Genomic DNA, 22,244 nt, shown 5'->3' on the forward strand with positions numbered 1-22,244 from the left:
GGAAAAAAGAGAAGAAAAAAAAATCATCATTTTCCGCTAACTTGTGACAAAAAATAAAAAGTTCTATGAACTCACTATGCCCATCAGCGAATACCTTAGGGTGTCTACTTTCCGAAATGGGGTCATTTGTGGGGGTTTTCTACTGTCTGGGCATTGTAGAACCTCAGGAAACATGACAGGTGCTCAGAAAATCAGAGCCGTTTCAAAAAGCGGAAATTCACATTTTTGTACCATAGTTTGTAAATGCTATAACTTTTACCCAAACCATTTTTTTTTTATCAAAGACATGTGGAACTATAAATTTAGCGAAAAATTTATATATGGATGTCGGTTTTTTTGCAAAATTTCACAGCTGAAAGTGAAAAATGTCATTTTTTTGCAAAAAATCGTTAAATTTTAATTAATAACAAAAAAAAGTAAAAATGTCAGCAGCAATAAAATACCACTAAATGAAACCTCTATTAGTGAGAAGAAAAGGAGGTAAAATTCATTTGGGTGGTAAGTTGCATGACCGAGCGATAAACGGTGAAAGGAGTGTAGTGCCGAAGTGTAAAAAGTGGCCTGGTCATGAAGGGGGTTTCACCTAGCGGGGCTGAAGTGGTTAAATGCGTCCTTCCAATAAATGTTTTTAGTTGTGTTGTTTTTTTTTTGGGTTTTTTTTGTTAATGATGCTGTAGAAGAGATTTATGCATTATATATTTTCACTTCCACATTGTTTTTCATTGTGTAGGGAAATAAAAGGCTTACAGTTCTACATCACCAGGTCAAATATCGGACATTGTATTTGTTTAATATGATTACATGTGATGTTTTTATAATTTTATACGTATAAAGCTGGGCTCGCACTGCTTGGGTGCAAAGTGAAATGCTGCTTTTATTTTAAATGGTCACTTATTTTTTACACATTGTTGCATATTTCAGTGGTTCAGGTGAGTATGAGAAAGTTTGTAAATATATCTTATTAGAAGAACATGGTTATTTCTCCATTTACCAGCTCTTTTTGCTAACCTTTTCAAAGATGGGCAGTTTGTAGCCTCATCTTTTAGCAAGCTGACAGTTTTCTCTCCATCCTGGAGTCGTTTTTCTCTAAGATATATAAAAAGGTTTCTTATATTCACTCTTGATTTATTAATAGTTATGCAAAAAGTTAGGCTGAGTTCACACGGGCGTGACAGATTAGGTCCGGATGCGTTCAGGGTGCGTTCAGTTAAACTCGCACCATTTTGCAAGCAAGTTCAGTCAGTTTTGGCTGCAATTGCGTTTAGTTGTTCAGTTTTTTCCGCGCGGGTGCAATGCGTTTTGATGCGTTTTTCACGCGCGTGATAAAAAACTGAAGGTTTACAAACAACATCTCCTAGCAACCATCAGTGAAAAACGCATTGCATCCGCACTTGCTTGCAGATGCAATGCGTTATTAACGCAGCCCCATTCACTTCTATGGAGCCAGGGCTGCGTGAAAAACGCAGAATATAGAACATGCTGCGATTTTAAAGCATTGCAGAAGTGATGCATGAAAAAAAAATGCTCATGTGCACAGCCCCATTGAAATGAATGGGTCAGGATTCAGTGCGGGTGCAATGCGTTCACCTACTGCATTGCACCCGCGCGGAAATCTCGCCCCTGTGAACGCAGCCTTAGTGACCCTTTGAAGGCAATGGCGCAACACAGAATTTGTTGGCATATTATGTATGCCACCAATGCATGGATGAAGCAGCTATATGCTTTCTTAATGCACCTATCACCTTGGGTAAACCTAACTGACTAGAAATCTATTGCTATTAATATTATACTCGCAGTCCTTACTTTTCTGATATTCATTTTATTCATCACTGTTTGGCTGTCACCTTTTGTACTGTTCTGTACTAACTATGTTAATATAATAACTGGGATTTTTTGTTTCAGATCTCAATATGTCATGAGCTTTCAAACATAGAAGTTATGACATTAAGGTAAGAATTTTGCTGGCTATAATATTTCTTTTGGTATAACAGAAACTTGTTATATGCTTAGAGATGATGTGGTTCTTAGGTTTTTCTTTATATCGCTGACCATTTAAAGGGGTTGTCCAGCCTAGAAACCAAAAAGCCCAATGATCCTAACACAAAATACCTGTTTTGAGTTCCCACCTTGCCTGCGCTGCTGCCCTGTTGCCAGCTGTTTACACTGGCTTGGTTCTGTGACCACTGTTGCTGTTCACATTGGTAACATCTGCTTGAGTGGTACTTGACTGCTAGCAGTCGTGGGACCAAGCCACTTCCTGGGACCACTGACAAATTCTGTAAACTACAGAATCGGGGCAATAAATATTTGAGTTTTGTTTGCCTGTTAACCCTTGCTTTGTTACTGGAAAAAAATGGATTCACATGGAAAATGTGAAATTCTGAAATTTCCTCTACATTTTCCTTTTAATTCTTGTGGAACACCTAAAGGGTCAACAAGTTTGTAAAATCTGTTTTGAATGCCTTGAGGGTGCAGTTTCCAATATGGGGCCATTTTTGGTGGTTTCTATTATTTATGCCTCACAAAAAGACTTCAGACCTGAACTGGTCCTTAACCACTTCAACCCCCCTAGCTGAAACGCCCTTAATGACCAGGCCACTTTTTACACTTCTGCACTACACTACTTTCACCGTTTATTGCTCGGTCATGCAACTTACCACACAAATGAATTTTACCTCCTTTTCTTCTCACTAATAGAGCTTTCATTTGGTGGTATTTCATTGCTGCTGACATTTTAACTTTTTTTGTTATTAATCGAAATTTAACTATTTTTTTTGCAAAAAAATGACATTTTTCACTTTCAGTTGTAAAATTTTGCAAAAAAAACGACATCCATATATACATTTTTCGCTAAATTTATTGTTCTACATGTCTTTGATAAAAAAAAAAATGGTTTGGGTAAAAGTTATAGCGTTTACAAACTATGGTACAAAAATGTGAATTTCCGCTTTTTTAAGCAGCTCTGACTTTCTGAGCACCTGTCATGTTTCCTGAGGTTCTACAATGCCCAGACAGTACAAACACCCCACAAATGACCCCATTTCGGAAAGTAGACACCCTAAGGTATTCACTGATGGGCATAGTGAGTTCATAGAACTTTTTATTTTTTGTCACAAGTTAGCGGAAAATGATGATTTTTTATTTTTTTTTTCCCTTTCCTTACAAAGTCTCATATTCCACTAACTTGTGACAAAAAATAAAAACTTCCATGAACTCACTATGCCCATCACAAAATACCTTGGGGTGTCTTCTTTCCAAAATGGGGTCACTTGTGGGGTGTTTGTACTGTCTGGGCATTGTAGAACCTCAGGAAACATGACAAGTGCTCAGAAAGTCAGAGCTGCTTAAAAAAGCGGAAATTCACATTATACTGCCCTGGCATTTTAGGGGCCCAGATGCGTGAGAAGTAGTTTGAAATCAAAATCTGTAAAAAAAAAAAAAAAAGGACCGGTGAAATCCGAAAGGTGCTCTTTGGAATGTGTGCCCCTTTGCCCACCTAGTCTGCAAAAAAGTGTCACATGTGGTATCGCCGTACTCAGGAGAAGTTGGGGAATGTGTTTTGGGGTGTCATTTTACATATACCCATGCTGGGTGAGAGAAATATCTTGGCAAAAGACAACTTTTCCCATTTTTTTTTTTTTATACAAAGTTGGCATTTGACCAAGATATTTATCTCACCCAGCATGGGTATATGTAAGATGACACCCCAAAACACATTGCTCAACTTCTCCGGAGTACGGCGATACCAAATGTGTGGCACTTTTTTGCAGCCTAGATGCGCAAAGCGGCCCAAATTCCTTTTAGAGGGCATTTTTAGACATTTGGATCCCAGACTTCTTCTCACGCTATCGGGCCCCTAAAATGCCAGGGCAGTATAAATACCCCACATGTGACCCCATTTTGGAAAGAAGACACCCCAAGGTATTCAATGAGGGGCATGGCGAGTTCATAGAATTTTTTATTTATTTTTTGGCACAAGTTAGCGTTAATTTTTTATTTTTTGTATTTTCTCACAAAGTCTCCCTTTCTCGCTAACTTGGGACAAAAATTTCAATCTTTCATGGACTCAATATGCCCCTCACAGAATACCTTGGGGTGTCTTTTTTCCGAAATGGGGTCACATGTGCGGTATTTATACTGCCCTGGCATTTTAGGGGCCCTAAAGCGTGAGAAGAAGTCTGGAATATAAATGTCTAAAAAATTTTATGCATTTGGATTCCGTGAGGGGTATGATGAGTTCATGTGAGATTTTATTTTTTGACACAAGTTAGTAGAATAGGAGACTTTGTAAGAAAAATAAAATATCTATTTCCGCTAACTTGTGCCTTACAGGGGGTGATCAATGACAGGGGGGGTGATCAGGGAGTCTGTATGGGGTGATCACCCCCCTGTAAGGCTCCATTCAGACATCCGTATGTGTTTTGCGGATCCGATCCATGTATCCGTGGATCCGTAAAAATCATATGGACGTCTGAATGGAGCCTTACAGGGGGGTGATCAGGGAATCTATATGGGTGATCACCCCCCTGTCATTGATCACCCCCCTGTCATTGATCACCCCCCTGTAAGGCTCCATTCAGACGTCAGTATGTGTTTTGCAGATCCGATCCATGTATCTGTAGATCCGTAAAAATCATACAGACGTCTGAATGGAGCCTGACTGGGGGGTGATCAATGACTGGGGGGTGATCAATGACTGGGGGGTGATCAGTGAGTCTATATGGGGTGATCATGGGTGATCAGGGGTTCATAAGGGGTTAATAAATGGCAGGGGGGGGGGGTGTAGTGGTGTTTTGTGGTACTTTACTGAGCTACCTGTGTCCTCTGGTGGTCGATCCAAACAAAAGTCGAAAAACAACGTCTAATATACTTGTTAGGGGTTAAAAAAAAATCGCATCTCCAGCCTGCCAGTGAACGATCGCCGCTGGCAGGCTGGAGATCCTGTCTCTTACCTTCCATTCCTGTGAACGCGTGCGCCTGTGTGCGCACGTTCACAGGAAATCACGGCTCTCGCGAGATGACGCGTATATGTGCCACTCTGCGCAGAGCTGCCGCCTCCGGACCGCACATCTGCGGTAGGCGGTCTGGAGACTGTTAAAGGGCTTCTGTCACCCCAGTAAACCGTTTATTTTTTTTGGTTTACTTATAATCCCTATAGTGCGATTTCTGCATACATAAGCTAAATAATCATTTTGATCCAGTAGAATTTGTTAAAAACTTAATTTTTAAAATATGCAAATTACCTTGCTACCAGCAAGTAGGGTGGCTACTTGCTGGTAGCAGCCGCATCCTCCGATCCTAAAGACGCCCCCTCCGCATTTTGATTGACAGGGCCAGGGAACGGGATCGTTCTCTGCTGGCCCTGTTTGAATTCAAAATATCGCGCCTGCGCCGTACCTGTCTTCAATCGGCGCAGGCGCACTGAGAGGCGTCCGTTCCATCCTCAATGCGCCTGCGCCGGGTGTAGATGTGACGTCATCGGCGCAGGCGCATTGAGGATGGAGCGGCCGCCTCTCAGTGCGCCTGCGCCGATTGAAGACAGGTACGGCGCAGGCGCGATATTTTGAATTCAACATAAAGTAGGCATATCTGAAATGTAAAGTAATAGCTATTTTAGGAGGTATTACTATCTGTTTTAAAAGCAGAGAAATAGAATTATAGAAAAATTTTCAACATTCCGAGAGAACTCGGCAAGCTGTACTGGTGGGTTAACACCCTGTCGGATCAGTCCTGCTGCTCCGTCCTTATTGACTTGGTTGGGGGTGGGGAATTCCGGCGGCAGCGCACACCGAGAGGCGGCCGGACAAAAAGTACTCCATGCAGTACTTTTAGTCTGGCTGCCTCTCGGCGTGTGGTGCTGCTAAAACTCTGCCCCCGCCCTCATTAAAGTCAATGGGGACGGAGCGGCAGGACTAATCAGACAGGCTTTTCACCCGCCAGAACAGCCTGCCGGAGTCCCCTGCCGCTAGTGTGAATGTACCCTTAGTTAGTCTGTGGCAGGAAGGCGGACAGAGCCGAGAGCTCATGAATATGGAAACTCATTGGCTGTAAGAACATAGCATAAAGCTGTTTACAGATTCCCTTTTAAAGGAGTTGTACCGCCTAATTAAAAACTGTCTGGAAATGTTCATGGGCCATCCACTTTAAATTCTGTTAATTTAAACTGAGATTTAACCCTTAGGCACCCAGCACCATACATGTACAGCGCTTAAATGGCACCCACTCTCGTGTGCAGGTAATGTCTGCAACTGGCAATATTGCCGATCAGTCATTTAAGCCTTAGTAAGGCCACGACTAAGAGCTTAGGCGGCTTGAAACATGTCGGCTAAACAGGAGTAAGTGGGAGAAGGCTGCTCTATGTTCTGTTCTATATGTTCGAGATTTTGGCAATAAAGAAATGTCAAAAATGGGACCCTTTAGTGCCGGACCATCTTTGTTTTTACATTTAGATGCCGTGGTCATGTGCGTCCATGTCATCTAAATAGCGAAAAACTGGAAGCGCGTGCTTCCGGGTGAAGACTGGTATCCCTGTGCAGTGATAGGGGATGCTGATCTTTCGTTCTAATACACTCAGTCTCTCTAAAGAGACCCAGCGTATTAGAACTGCAGTTCCTATGTTGGCCAGCAGGTGGAAGGCTAACATAGGATATCCGTACAATCAACTTATATTGTCATTATATGCTATGAGCTGAGCGCTGCGATTGGCCAGCGCCACAGCATAGGAGAAGGAGACCGCGGCAGGTTCCCCTGGGTGGAGCCTAAGAACATACCGGAGGCTATAACCGGAGAACGGAGCGGCGCCCGGGGATTACAGTAGATGCAGGGGGATCCCTGGGCGCCGCTCTAGACTTCTGTATAGTCAGTTTAGATAGTTTTTTCTGGTGAATGGTCCTCTTTAAGTGTCACAAAGATTAAATATTTTGTTTTTCAGTTTAACTCATGGATGGCATTGCGTCTCAGGGCTCTTTTGATCACTGAAAACAATCTGACACCTGTGATAATTAGATTGGCAGGTGAGCCCAATTTAAGGAAAAACTACTAAAGGAGGGTGTTCCACATTTTGACGGACTGAACCGTCACTGGGGCTGCTGGAGAAGCCTGAGGGCCAGCCTCCTTCCTACAGACTATGGACCTAGAACTATGGAGACCCCCTCAGACCTTTTGGGGGTTACAAGTAACTATGAACCCTGATTTATGTGTGGAGGTTATATGCCACATATTTCCTATTGACCACTAAAGGTGCAGGGTGTGACTCCAGCAACACAAAAAGGGTTAACTCTGCACTGAGACTCCCACTGATTGTGTTAGCGATGGGGTTAAGATAACTGACTCTAGGAGTAGCCGACTCCAGTGAAGATGAGTAGATCACCCTATGATACACTCGGGAGATAATGCCAGGGAGGGGGTGAAGATTTCTGTTTGCATGTTGTTCATGGTTGATTTATGTTGTTAGACTTCTTGAACTGTATATACAGGTCCTTCTAAAAAAATTAGCATATTGTGATAAAGTTCATTATTTTCTGTAATGTACTGATAAACATTAGACTTTCATATATTTTAGATTCATTACACACCAACTGAAGCAGTTCAAGCCTTTTATTGTTTTAATATTGATGATTTTGGCATACAGCTCATGAAAACCAAAAATTCCTATCTAAAAAAATTAGCATATCATGAAAAGGTTCTCTAAACGAGCTATTAACCTAATCATCTGAATCAACTAATTAACTCTAAACACCTGCAAAAGATTCCCGAGGCTTTTAAAAACTCCCAGCCTGGTTCATTACTCAAAACCGCAGTTATGGGTAAGACTGCCGACCTGACTGCTGTCCAGAAGGCCATCAATGACACCATCAAGCAAGAGGGTAAGACACAGAAAGAAATTTCTGAACGAATAGGTTGTTCCCAGAGAGCTGTATCAAGGCACCTCAGTGGGAAGTCTGTGGGAAGGAAAACGCTGCACAACGAGAAGAGGTGACCGGACCCTGAGGAAGATTGTGGAGAAGAACCGATTCCAGACCTTGGGGGACCTGCGGAAGTAGTGGACTGAGTCTGGAGTAGAAACATCCAGAGCCACCGTGTACAGGCGTGTGCAGGAAATGGGCTACAGGTGCCGCATTCCCCAGGTCAAGCCACTTTTGAACCAGAAACAGCGGCAGAAGCACCTGACCTGGGCTACAGAGAAGCAACACTGGACTGTTGCATGTCATTTGGAAATCAAGGTGCCAGAGTCTGGAGGAAGACTGGGGAGAGGGAAATGCCAAAATGCCTGAAGTCCAGTGTCAAGTACCCACAGTCAGTGATGGTCTGGGGTGCCATGTCAGCTGCTGGTGTTGGTCCACTGTGTTTAATCAAGGGCAGGGTCAATGCAGCTAGCTATCAGGAGATTTTGGAGCACTTCATGCTTCCATCTGCTGAAAAGCTTTATGGAGATAAAGATTTCATTTTTCAGCACGACCTGGCACCTGCTCACAGTGCCAAAACCACTGGTAAATGGTTTACCGACCATGGTATTACTGTGCTCAATTGGCCTGCCAACTCTCCTGACCTGAACCCCATAGAGAATCTGTGGGATATGGGGAAGAGAAAGTTGAGAGACACAAGACCCAACACTCTGGATGAGCTTAAGGCCGCTATCGAAGCATCCTGGGCCTCCATAACACATCAGCAGTGCCACAGGCTGATTGCCTCCATGCCACGCCGCATTGAAGCAGTCATTTCTGCAAAAGGATTCTCGACCAAGTATTGAGTGCATAACTGAACATAATTATTTGAAGGTTGACTTTTTTTGTATTAAAAACACTATTCTTTTATTGGTCGGATGAAATATGCTAATTTTTTAAGATAGGAAATTTGGGTTTTCATGAGCTGTATGCCAAAATCATCAATATTAAAACAATAAAAGGCTTGAACTACTTCAGTTGGTGTGTAATGAATCTAAAATATATGAAAGTCTAATGTTTATCAGTACATTACAGAAAATAATGAACTTTATCACAATATGCTAATTTTTTTAGAAGGACCTGTATGCTGAGTTGGTCTTCAATAAAGTGAGTTCCTGTTTTACCTTCAACATAGAGCCTCGTCTTATGTGTGTGGGGATTGCGATACGCTGTATACTCCCCTGGCTATAACCCCTAGCTCTTGTAAGAGCTGTTCGTGTTACTTGTTACTGCATCGCTCTCTGAAGGAAGACGGCGAGACCCTAATCAAGCTGCAGTGGTTTGTGGGCTTGTGGGTGGGCTCTCTGGTGGTTATGGTGTCAAGCGGAGTGCTTGGAGCCCTCAGGAAGCACTAGAAGCATCCATCAACGGAGGTACCAGTCGGGGTGCCAGGGGATCCGTTACGCACATTATTAAGTAGCGCACCATTTTCAAGCAATATGGAGAAGAAAAAGGATCTCTTTGCTGCCGAAAAGAGATAAATAGTTAAATGCCTTGGATGAGGTATGACAACATTAGATATTTCACGAAAACTTAAGTGTGATCATCTCACTATTAAGAGATTTGTGGCTGATTCAGAGCACAGTTGGGTTGATGCAGATAAAGGCACATTGAGGAAGATTTCTGCCAGATCCATGTGTCAGATCAAGAGAGCAGCTGCTAAAATACCATTACTTAGCAGCAAATAGATATTTGAAGCAGCTGGTGCCTCTGGAGTCGCACGGACATCAATGTATAGAGTCCTCCAGAGTCTTGCAACTTTGCATAAACCTTCTATTCGCCCACCACTAACCAATGCTCACAAGCAGAAATGGCTGCATTGGGCAGAAAAATACATTAAGACTAATTTTCAAACCGTCCTGTTCACTGATGAGTGCCATGCAACCCTGGATGGCGTAGTTGATGGTTGGTGAACGGCCACCCTGTTCCAACAAGGCTGCGACGTCAGCAAGGAGGTGGTGGAGTCATGTTTTGGGCCGGAATCATGGGAAGAGAGCTGAACGGCCCCTTTAGGGTCCCTGAAGGTGTAAAGATGACGTCTTGCAAAGTATGTAGAGTTTCTGACTGACCACTTTCTTCCCTGGTACAGAATGAAGAACTATGCTTTCCGTAATAAAATAATCTTCATGCATGGCAATGCACCATCTCATGCTGCAAAGAATACCTCTGCATCAATGGCTGCTATAGGGATAAAAGGAGAGAAAGTTATGGTGTGGCCTCCATCCTCCCCTGACCTCAATCCTATTGAGAACCTTTGGAGCATCCTCAAGCAAACAATCTATGAGGGTGGGGGGCAGTTTACATCCAAACAGCATCTCTGGGAGACTATTCTGACCTCTTGCAAACAAATTCAAGCACAAACTGTCCAAAAACTCACAAGTTCAATGGATGTAAGACTTGTTAAGCCGCTATCAAATAAGGGGTCCTATGTTAAAATGTAACGTGACCTGATAAAATGTTTAAAAAGTTTAAAATGTTGTAAAAAGTTTGATTGAAATAAGTTTGCGATTTCAGTAAATCTGCTGCAAACACAACAAATGAAAATGTTCAGTTCTTTACAACCTATAAAGTGCTTTGAAACTTACTGTGCGTAATAATTTGGAACAGTGCATTGTAAGTTTTTTATGTTTAAAAAAAAAATACTGTTATGATTAGGAGGTTTGTTCAATAAAATTTGAATTGTACTCTTAATAGTTAATAGAAGAATTATGCTTATGTTATTTACATCAATTATTTAGGTAATATGGGAAATATCATTCCGCTTCCACTCACAGCTCAGTAGACATAAGTATCAAAAAAAAGTTATGGGAGTGGGAATATGGCGATGTAAAAAAAATATATATATATCTCTATATCTATATCAGAGAATGAAAGGCACAGGTCAGTTTTTCCACACACAGAATGCCGTAAAGACCAAACCCATAAAACTGTGGCATAATTTAGTATTTTTTCCAATTTCACCCTATTTTGATTTTTTTTCCCAGCCTCCCACTACATTGTATCCCATATTAAATGGTAATAAAAAAAGTTATGACTCCTGGAAAGCTTTCCCATGTTTCTACGTAGTTGTGGTAAAATGGCAGCATTACTGCACATTCCTCTCGGGCTGAAAAATAATTTTCCTTGGTTTTCCTGTTCACAATTTATTTTATCTGGATAGAATCTCATAATGTTACAGCTGTGAAAAAGGTATATATAAAAAGTCTACACACCCCTGTTAAAATGTCGGGTTTCTGTGATATAAAAAAAAGCATGGCACATTTTGACTTGGCAAGATTTGCCCACTCTTCGCAAAAACACTCCAAATCTGTCAGATTGCGAGGGCAAGGGAAAAACAGCCCCAAAGCAGGATGCTGCCACCACCATGCTTCACTGTGGGTATGGTGTTCTTTTGGTGATGTGCAGTGTTGTTTTTGCAGCAAACATATCTTTTGGAAGTATGGCCAAAAAGTTCAGCCTTGGTTTCATCAGACCATAACACCTTTTCTCACATGCTTTTGGGAAACTTCAGATGTGTTTTTTTTTTTTTTGCAAAATGTAGTCTGGCCTGGATGTTTTTCTTCCTAAGAAAGGGCTTTCTTCTTGCCACTCTACCCCATAGCCCAGACATATGAAGAATATGAGAGATTGTTGTCACATGTACCACACAGCCAGTACTTGCCAGATATTCCTGCAGCTCCTTTAATGTAGCTGTAGGCCTCTTGGTAGCCTCCCAGACCTGTTTTCTTCTTGTCTTTTCATAAATTTTTGGAGGGCCGTCCAACAAAAGTCCTCAAACGGACGTGTTTCGGCACATATTGCCTTCCTCAGCCACATTTACAAATGACAATACATTTCAAAATTGAAGCAAGTAAGGCAGCTGGGATTTATTGTATTGGATTTTGTGTGTGGATCCCTCCCCTTTTCCCGTGCAGCTGAAGTTGGATCGTGAGCTGTTGCTTTTCATTATTGCAGTACTTGGTAATGTCACTGTTGTGCCATATTTTCTCCACTTGATGATGACTGTCTTCACTGTGTTCCATGGTATATCTAATGCAGGCATCCTCAAACTGCGGCCCTCCAGCTGTTGCAAAACTACAACTCCCAGCATGCCCGAACAGCCTACAGGTATCAGCCTACAGACGGGCATTATGGGAGTTGTAGTTTTACAACAGCTGGAGGGCCGCAGTTTAAGGATGCCTGATCTAATGCCTTGGAAATTCTTTTGTACCCTTCTCCTGACTGATGCCTTTTAACAATGAGATCCCTCTGATGCTTTGGAAGCTCTCTGTGGACCATGGCTTTTGCTGTGGGATGCAACTAAGAAAATTTCTGGAAAGACCAACTAGAGCAGCTGAACTTTATTTGGGGTTAATCAGAGGCACTTTAAATGATTGCAGCTGTATGCGGACTCCTATTTAACATGATTTTGAATGTGATTGCTTAATTCTTAACACAGCTACATCCCTAGTTATATGCAACCACATTATTTATTTTATTTTATTTTTGTTCTCTAAAAGATTTGTTTTTTTTCAATTGAGTGGTACAGTTTATAGGTCACATTAAAGTTGGAAAAAGTTCTGAAATGATTTATCTTTCATTTTTTTACAGCACCGAAACCTGTCATTTTAACAGGGGTGTGTAGACTTTTCATATCCACTGTATAATATTTATCTGATTTTGTTTCTTTTATATAACCAGAGTCCTAGCACGGATGAGTAACATACATGGATGTCTTTTTAACTAGTGATTTGTAACTCTTTTCAGTGCAAATAACATTTTCACCTTGGAACCAATAAGCCACTGTCAAAACCTGACTGAATTATATCTGAGAAAAAATAACGTTTCTAACCTGACAGAACTTTACTTCCTAAAAAATCTTCCCAAACTGAAAGTATTGTGGCTGTCCGAGAACCCCTGCTGCAATCCAGATCCACACAAATACAGAATGACTGTGCTAAGAAACCTTCCTAATCTTCAGAAACTAGACAATCAAGGTAAGAAACCCAGAGAAGTAGATTGTGCTGACTCTGCATGCTATATAACTCTTTTTATTGAATATACTTCCGAAAATGCTGATTTTTCCATTGGACTTATATAAGCCCTTTATATGGGTTTTCTGGGAGTAACACATTGGTCCCAACCCACGAGTATATTTAAAGGGGTTCTCCGAGCTTTTAATATTGATGACCTGTTCTGTTCTCTGGATAGGTCATCAATATCAGATCGGTGGGGTTCCGACACCCAGCACTCCCGCCGATTAGCTGTATGGAGGGAAGGCATGCGCAGTTCGTATGTGACTTCTCCCTTCTCTCTTTCTTTTCGCTATAGACATAGATGAGCAAGAAGAGAGTAGAGAGGCAGCATAGATCTAAGCATCAAGAGCTTTGAAACACAAGTTGAATGTAGTCTTTACGTTAAAGGGATTATCCCACAAAAAATATTCTACAGTTTCCAAACCAGCACCTGTATCTGAATACCTTTTGTAATTAAAAATGTATTAAAGCCATCGCTAGGATATGCCCCCATTGTCTTATAGGTGTGGCTCCCACCTCTGGGAACTGAGTCCTGCAAAGTGGTGGCTGGAGGACTCCGGTCCGGCTACCACCAAGCACACTCCCCATAGAAGTGAATGGGAGCGCACCTCACTTGGTTGCCTGCCGCTCCCATTCACTTCTATGGGCTTGACGGAAATAGCAGAGCCAGCACTCGGCTATTTTCGGCAGCCCCATATAAAATGAATAGATGGTGGCTGCACATGCACAGTGCACCCTCCACCACTTTTCTGGCTCCGTTCTCAATATAGGTGCGGGTCCCAGCAGGACCCGCACTTAAGACAATGGGGGCATATCCTAGCGATATGACCCTATTGTCTGTGAAGAAACAACCCCTTTAAATCTAGCAGAGCAATGGAGGGATCACTGGATCCAAGTAAGGTACAGAGCTGGTTCTAGCTTTGTTACAGATTATAATATAAAAAATGAAAATCAAAGATAATATATTACATTGAAAAGACGTAAAAAAAGGGTTCGGGGGATCACCTAATGGGCACAATGAAAATGGGTGCACACCTCACTGGACTCGCCCGCCCCAAAGAGAAACAAATAGATAAAATGTGGAGGGGCACTCGCTAGATGGGAATATGGTAATAAAACAATTGCATAAAATAATTTATTAATAATCTATATATAGTAGTACATAAATCCCTAAAATGACATAAAACCAGCAATAATACAACTTCACTCAAATGCTAAAGTAATCTGACGTATAGTGGTGTAGCTAAATGGAATACAAATCTTGCAGACCCCCGTAGATCTCACAGGTCCGCAATCAATCACCACAAAAACGTTTCTTGATGGTAGGATATTGCGGTATATTACCGCAAATATTGCACAAGCCCGCTAAGTCCCATAAGTGGTATGGTAGACAGAATCCGGATTAATGAAAGCACGTTAACTACAGCAGGATCGTAATCCTAAATGGTGTATTTGATGGAGGGTATAATCCTCTTCTATTCAGGTACACGGTGTCTAATAAGTAGTACTATATTGGTACATTACCGCTCCTGGGATCTCCGGTTATCTGTTGTGGAAGTTTGTTGCTCCTTGGTTTGGCTTAGCCAGTGCGGCGTCCCGCGTGGTTTCTGAGTCAAACGTAGCGTCCCACGTGAGTCTGCAGCCGCTTCCTGAAGTTGGTCTTCAGTTTCCTGGGTCCTAAATTCCCTCCGCCTCCACTACCATTAACTTGGAGGTAAAGATATCAACGGGAATGTTGCATCAAATGTCCATAAATTAATTAATGAGCAAAAAGTCTAATGTCCAGCACCAAACGCGTTTCAGGGTCCACACCCCTTCATCAGTGACTACTTGTATGGGCTTTATATACCCCAAGGTCTATGGGATAATTGGGATTGTCATAAATCCTGGAACCAGATTCGGTATTGTGTGAATACATCTCAAGTTAATTTGCAACCCCTAATAAACTTGAGATTTAGTCATACAATACCGAATCCAGTTCCAGGATTTATGACAATCCCTATTATCCCATAGACCTTGGGGTATATAAAGCCCATACAAGTAGTCACTGATGAAGGGGTGTAGACCCTGAAACGCGTTTGGTGCTGGACATTAGACTTTCTGCAAGATTTGTATTCCATTTAGCTACACCACTATACGTCAGATTACTTTAGCATTTGAGTGAAGTTGTAATATTGCTGGTTTTATGTCATTTTAGGGATTTATGTACTACTATATATAGATTATTAATAAATTATTTTATGCAATTGTTTTATTACCATATTCCCTTGTAGCGAGTGCCCCTCCACATTTTATCTATTATATTACATTAGTCATGGAATAACCCCTTTAAGTGCTATTTCAGATGTATAACCTTCATTATCTAGATTTCCTTTACAATCGCATCAATGGTAAACGGGCAAAAACGATTTGTCCCATATTCGGAAACATTATTTAATACAATAATCTTTATTTGTTAAAACTATAGTACTCCTATAAAGTGATCATCCACAAGAAAGAAAAAGCCGTAAAAGTTTAAGCATCTGACTCTGTCCCTTCCATCGTAGTTTAATATTTGCACACTTCCTATTTTATGAACTGAGTAATGACATACAGGACAGTATTGCTTGTTAACCTCTGACCACAGCAGCAGGAAAGTGGGGAGAAGTATTGTTCTGTTTGAGGTAGATTCATGCCTTTGTCCTGAAGCTTTGAAGGGCTTCTCATGTGTTTGGTAGCACATAAAATATTAGTCTCCTTTCCTGGTAGGCTATTTAATCATGTCTCGTTCTGTTTCAGTACTACCTGTAGGTGGCAGCAGTGTACAATATTTCCCTGTATTTTTCTGTGTCGTACATCATTTTATTTCAGATGCAATAGCTGAAGGCTATCGCATTCCTTTTTAAAGGGTTTCTATCACCTGATAAATGGGTATTAAGCTGGCTGACATTAGAGATGTGCTAATGTCAGCTCAAGTTAACTATATGAGTGCCATCTCACTGCCTAAAGTCTTTGAGAAAAAGGAACTTTTATAATATGCTAATTAGGCTCTAGGAGCCGGGGGGGGGGGGGGGGGGGGCATTGCATCTGCTCCTAGAGGCTCCGTTTGCCTACCTCTTTTCACGCCATTTTTCTCTTGATTGAGAGGGCCAGAGCAACGCTGCTCTCCTCCTGCCGACTGTCTCTGCAGTGTAAATCTCGCGCCGTTCAGTATTTGGCGCAGGCGCAGTGAGGGAAGGACGCTCGGCGTCTGCTGGCTTCCTCACTGGGGCTGCGCCGAATACTGAACAGTGCAAGATTTGCACTGCAGACATGGCCGGCGGGAGGAGTGGAGAATGGTGGCCCTATTTCAACTTTTCACTGTGTATTCAATTACCCCTTAATTCCACAGTTTGGTTCCCTGTACTGCCTATTTTTACCTGTGCTTAAAATAAGGTTGCTAGGCATGGTCGGTCTATGTGTTGGAGGACTTTGTGCTGGGCTGTGTGCACTTCTCCCTGTCCCCGCGCTTGGCAGACGCTCCCTCACTCAGCAGAGCTGGAGAAGTAGAGTCGAAGCAGCGCAGACCAGGGAAGCGAGATCTGCCATCTGCTCAGTGTATAAATGAAAGCAACATGTGGTAAGAGGACCCCTTTGTGCTGCAGGAGATTAACCCTTTAGGGGGAGGGCTCTGGTTACTGACACTTTTGGGGGGCTATTGTTACTGGCTAGTGAGGGCAGGCGGGATTAGCCTCAGGGTGAGGGCAGTGGCGGCCATCTTAACTGAATAGCGAAATTGCAGTTTTATGCAGACTGGTTGCGAAGGGCTGAATCTTTCTGCTGGTGCAAGTCTAAAGAAAAGGACAAAGGTACCGTTACAATCCTGTATAGGTGTGCGACAGAGCCATGTAACCACTGTATATGGCCATATGGAGGTGACAGACTCCCTTTAAGGACCAGGCCATTTTTTGCAAATCTGACCAGTCTTATTTTAAGTCGTGATAACTTTAAAATGCTTTTGACTTATCCAGGCCATACTGAGATTGTGGTTTTTGTTTTTTTTCCGTCACATATTGAACTTCATGACACTGGTAAAATTAAGTAAAAAATAATAATTTTTATTTATTAAAAAAATAACATTTACAAAAAATGTGGAAAAAATTGCAAATTTCCAAGTTTCAATTTCTCTACTTTTTGGGAATGATATTTTATTTTTTGGGGATGTTACAAGGCTTCAAAGTTTAGAAGCAAATCTTGAAATTTAGACATTTTCAAAACCCCAATTTTTAGGGACCAGTTCAGGTCTGAAGTCACTTTGAGACTTGCATAATAGAAACCACCCCCATTCTAGAAACTACACCCCTCAAGGTATTCAAAACTGATTTTACAAACGTCGTTAACCCTTTAGGTGTTCCACAACAGTTAATAACAAATGGAAATAACATACGGCGTTCCTTTCCTTCTGCGCCCTGCCGTTTGGTCATACAGCAGTTAACGGCCACATATGGGGCGTTTCTGTAAACTGCCGTATGAGGGTAATAAATATAAAGTTTTGTTTGGCTGTTAACCCTTGCTTTGTTATTGAAAAAAAATGGATTAAAATGGAAAATTTGCCAAAAAATAGCTTTTTTGGCACTATATATATTGTAAGGGATCGTCTCTTTTCAGGGGGTCACACGCACAGATATCTCACCAGACAACGAATTTTCATGTCCAAACTGTGCATTTATTTTGACAGTCTTCTTATAAAGGATAGTCCAGTTATACATCACTGGGTGGGGTGAGGTTCCCACACCGCCAACACTTAAAACACAAATAAACTCCTGCCCGTCTAGGTGCTACCTAAACAAAATACGTCCCCACCTCACTCATAGAGCTCAGTTCACACATGGACAACATATGCGGCTTTCCTCAGCCAACATCAATACTGCAGCCTCCAGGCTGTGGCAACTCCAGTACCTTTTGGGGGAGTGTGGCCCAGTAGTCCTCCAGACGCTGGGCGTGCAACCCTCGTCCTCTAGGTGTCGCTAGGTCCTCCAAACCTCAGGCTATTCAAAGCCTTGTGGCCCCTCAGTCCTCCTCACTGAGACCACACAGAGAGCCTCTGCTTCACAAAACAGTCTCGCTCTCCCTCCTCAGACTGACCTACTCTGAGGCGCTTTATGCCAGCCTGATTACAGCCGGCCTCATCTGTGATCACCTCAGGTAGAAAGGAAAACCCGTACTGGAAACCTGTGGACTGGGAACTCCCTCTACCAAGCCTAGCCACCAGTCCAAGTAAATTCCAGCCCAGAAAATGTATACAGAAATGTCTCGGCAAACTATGCTACTGCCACTCTCTGGATTTTATCTGTCTTGCCCATCTGAGGTACCTGAAGTGGGACAACACACCTACCAGCACTGTTCACATTGCCACTATATATGTATATGGTTGGCGGGGGTATTTTTCTAGAGCAGATTCTTACGGCGGTCCCCTTGCTCCGCGGCCTTGGGGGCTCATCATCGCTAGATGAGGAGGAGGACGCTGATCACAAAAGGAAAGTGGGGTCATCCTAGTCCCCACTGGGACTCTGTGTCGGAGGCAAGCAGGGCGTATGCCTCCTCGGCCAAGAACGTCTGGCAGGCCATAGGGGAATGTGTCTGCGTGTGTATGTGCGTACGTGTAAATCTTTCTTAGGTTTAGGGTGAGTTCGCGAACACCCGTGCCCCCCCCCCCCCCCCCCACACACACACACACACACCAAACAGACAAAAAAAAAAGTCTGAAGTTGATCAGCGGTAGTGTGTGCGATGCGCTAACAGTGGCCGGACGCTAAGAGTGCTGGCCGCAGTCAGAGTACGCCCAGAAAAAAGTTGGGGGAGGGGAAGCAGGGGGACAAGCTGCAGCACCCCTAGGGGGTCACGGGTCACACAGCTGTGCTGTGGACGACAGACACCCGATTAGGGTGATGCAATCAGTAATGGTTTCTTTTTTTTCTTCTCACTAACTTTCCCTAAAATATCCCTGCCTAATCTAACTTGTCCCTAGCCTTTCCCTAATTACCTGGGTGCTGGGGCACAGATTGAGGTGCTGGCTCTAATGATCCTTGCGGCGATCCGACGTGCAGTTCTCCACTCTCTTCGTCTCCCAGACACAAGAGGAGGAGGAGAGGAGCGCTGCGGTAATTTGAACCTCCCGTCCCTGCAGCTGGCCAATGAGAGTGATCCTGAGAGGTGATGTCACCATCACCACTCAGGATCTATGGATGGTGATTGGTGGTGTATTATCACACCACCGATCACGATCCTGTTCCGGGTTATCGGGACCCCAGAGACCCGAATAACCCAGAAACGCAGCAAACAGCAGGTCTGAATTAACCTGCGGTTTGCTGCGATCGCAGACATGGGGGGTCACAGGACCCCCTGGTGCATTTAGCCAAGGTGCCTGCTCAATGAGATAAAGTACAAAAATCTTTATTTACCCAGACAGGAGCGACGTTTCGACTCTATGCTGGAGCCTTTCTCAAGCAGTGTATAAAGACAAAGTGCTCAGTATACACTCGCCTAAAGAATTATTAGGAACATGTTCTATTTCTCATTAATGTTATTATCTAGTCAACCAATCACATGGCAGTTGGTTCAATGCATGTAGGGTTGTGGTCCTGGTCAAGACAATCTCATGAACTCCAAACTGAATGTCAATGGGAAAGAAAGGTGATTTAACCCTTTCATGACCAAGGGTCATTGATGCCCCAGTGTCCAGGTCAAAATTTACAAATCTGACATGCGTCACTTTATGTGGTAATAGCTTTGGAACACTTTTACTTATCCAAGCCATTCTGAGATTTTTTTTCTCATGACACATTGTACTTCATGATAGTCATATATTTGAGTCAATATATTTCACCTTCATTTATGAAAAAATCCCAAATTTACAAAAAAAAATTGAAAAATTCACAATTTTCCAAATTTCAATTTCTCTGCTTCTAAAACAGAAAGTCATACCTAATAAAATATTTATTACTTAACATTCCCTATATGTCTCGTTTATGTTGGCATCATTTTGGAAATGTCATTTTATTTTTTTAGGACGTTACAAGGCTTAGAAGTTTAGAAGCAATTCTTAAAATTTTTAAGAAAATTTCCTAAACCCACTTTTTAAGGACCAGTTCAGGTCTGAAGTCACTTTGTGGGGCTTACATAGTGGAAACCCCCATAAATGACCCCATTGTAGAAACTACACCCCTCAAGTTACTCAAAACTGATTTTACAAAATTTGTTAACCCTTTAGGCGTTCCACAAGAATTAAAGGAAAATGGAGATGAAATTTCTAAATTTCACTTTTTTGGCAGGTTTTCCATTTTATAATATTTTTTTTTTTCTTTAACAAATTGAAGGTTAACAGCCAAACAAAACTCAATATTTATTACGCTGATTCCGCGGTTTACATAAACACCCCACATGTGGACGTTAACTGCTGTACGGGCACACAGCAGGGCGCAGAAGGAAAGGAATGCCATACGGTTTTTGGAAGGCAGATTGTGCTGGATTGGTTTTCTGAACGCCATATGTTTTTTTATTTTTCTGCCGATCGTCTTGTGCAGGGGCTAGTTTTTTGCAGAAAGTGTTGAGGTTTTTATTGGTACCATTTTTGGGTACATAGGATTTTTTGATCATTCATTATTACACTTTATGGGGCAAGGTCACTTTTTGGAACAGTTTTCATTTATTTATTTTAACAGCGTTCATCTGAGGAGTTAGGTCATGCGATGGTTTTATAGAGAAGATCGTTACGGACGTGGCAATAATATGTATACTTTTTCTTATTTAAGTTTTACACAATAATAGCATTTCTGAAACCAAATAAATGATGTTTTAGTGTCTCTATAGTCTGAGAACCATAGCTTTTTTATTTTTTGGGCGATTGTCTTAAATAGGGTATCATTTTTTGTGGGATGAGGTGACTGGTACTATTTTGGGGGTCATACACCTTTTTGATCGCTTGCTGTTGCACTTTTTGTGATGTAAGGTGACAAAAATAGCTTTTTTGGCACAGTTTTATTTATTTTATTTATATGGTGTTTATCGGACAGGGTCTATCATGTAATATATTTATAGAGACGGACGTTGTGACAGCTAATATGTGTATTTTATTTTATTTTTTTATAGGAAAAGGCAATTTCTTTTAATTTCTTTTTTTTTATTATTATTATTTTTACTTACTTTATTTTATCAAGTCCCTTTGGATAATGAAGATCCAGTGGGGCTGATGGCTGTACTATAATTTGTAATGCTCTTGCATTGCAAAGTATAATACTATTAGATGCCCTGTAATGACCTGTAGGTGGCAACAGCGGACGCTTTTGCAAAGCGTCCGGTTGCCATGGCAACCATCGGGTGCTGCAACCGTGGCATCTATGGGGTTACAGGAGAGTGTCAGCATAGAGCTGACACTCTCTGCTGATGGCAGCGGCTCAGTAATGGAGCCGCCATCATTACACACAGCAGGGGGATCAGGGGCGGGTGAGAATGAATGCATGGGGCAAGGAGGGGGTGGACCGCATCAGGGCAGCTGCCTCTAGGAGATGAGCTGCAGGTGGACACAAGGGGGGGCTTGGGGGGGCACAGCCACAGATGGGGGGGGGGGGGGTGTATTACAAGGACCCTACCTGATTTCAGGCTCTGATCTGCACAGAGTAACCAATCGGATCGATTGTCGGCAAGGGGCCACTCTAATTGGTCCCTTGCCGGCATTACTGCACTGTATGCTGTCTGTGACAGCAGCAGGGCTCGGGCAGAAGCTTTAATACAAGCGATTTGCAGCACGGGGTATGTGCAGCTATCGCGTATATATACACATTGCGGTCGGGAAAGGGGTTAAGCAATTTTTAGCGTGACATGGTTGTTGGTGCCAGACGGGCTGGTCTGAGTATTTCACAATCTGCTCAGTTACTGGGATTTTCACGCACAACCATTTCTAGGGTTTACAAAGAATGGTGTGAAAAGGGAAAAACATCCAGTATGCGGTAGTCCTGTGGGCGAAAATGCCTTGTTGATGCTAGAGGTCAGAGGAGAATGGGCCGACTGATTCAAGCTGATAGAAGAGCAACGTTGACTGAAATAACCACTCGTTACAACCGAGGTATGCAGCAAAGCATTTGTGAAGCTACAACATGCACAACCTTGAGGCGGATGGGCTACAACAGCAGAAGACCCCACCGGGTACCACTCATCTCCACTGCAAATAGGAAAAAGAGGCTACAATTTGCACAAGCTCACCAAAATTGGACTGTTAAAGACTGGGAAAATGTTGCCTTGTCTGAGTCTCGATTTGTGTTGAGACATTTTA

At 42.4% G+C, this 22,244-nt stretch overlaps 1 protein-coding gene across 2 annotated transcripts in view; it reads left to right on the forward strand.

Annotated features, from left to right (window-relative positions):
- CFAP410 (cilia and flagella associated protein 410) overlaps positions 1-22,244 on the forward strand; it is a 157,263-nt gene that overhangs the window by 77,482 nt on the left and 57,537 nt on the right. For both annotated transcript variants that reach the window (XM_044304267.1, XM_044304268.1), the window contains 2 exons: positions 1,903-1,949; positions 12,690-12,919. In XM_044304267.1, coding sequence (XP_044160202.1) covers positions 1,903-1,949; positions 12,690-12,919 — 277 coding nt within the window. The remainder of the gene's footprint in view (positions 1-1,902; positions 1,950-12,689; positions 12,920-22,244) is intronic.

The sequence above is a fragment of the Bufo gargarizans genome, chromosome 8 (genome assembly GCF_014858855.1).
Source record: "Bufo gargarizans isolate SCDJY-AF-19 chromosome 8, ASM1485885v1, whole genome shotgun sequence".
Lineage (NCBI taxonomy): Eukaryota > Metazoa > Chordata > Amphibia > Anura > Bufonidae > Bufo > Bufo gargarizans.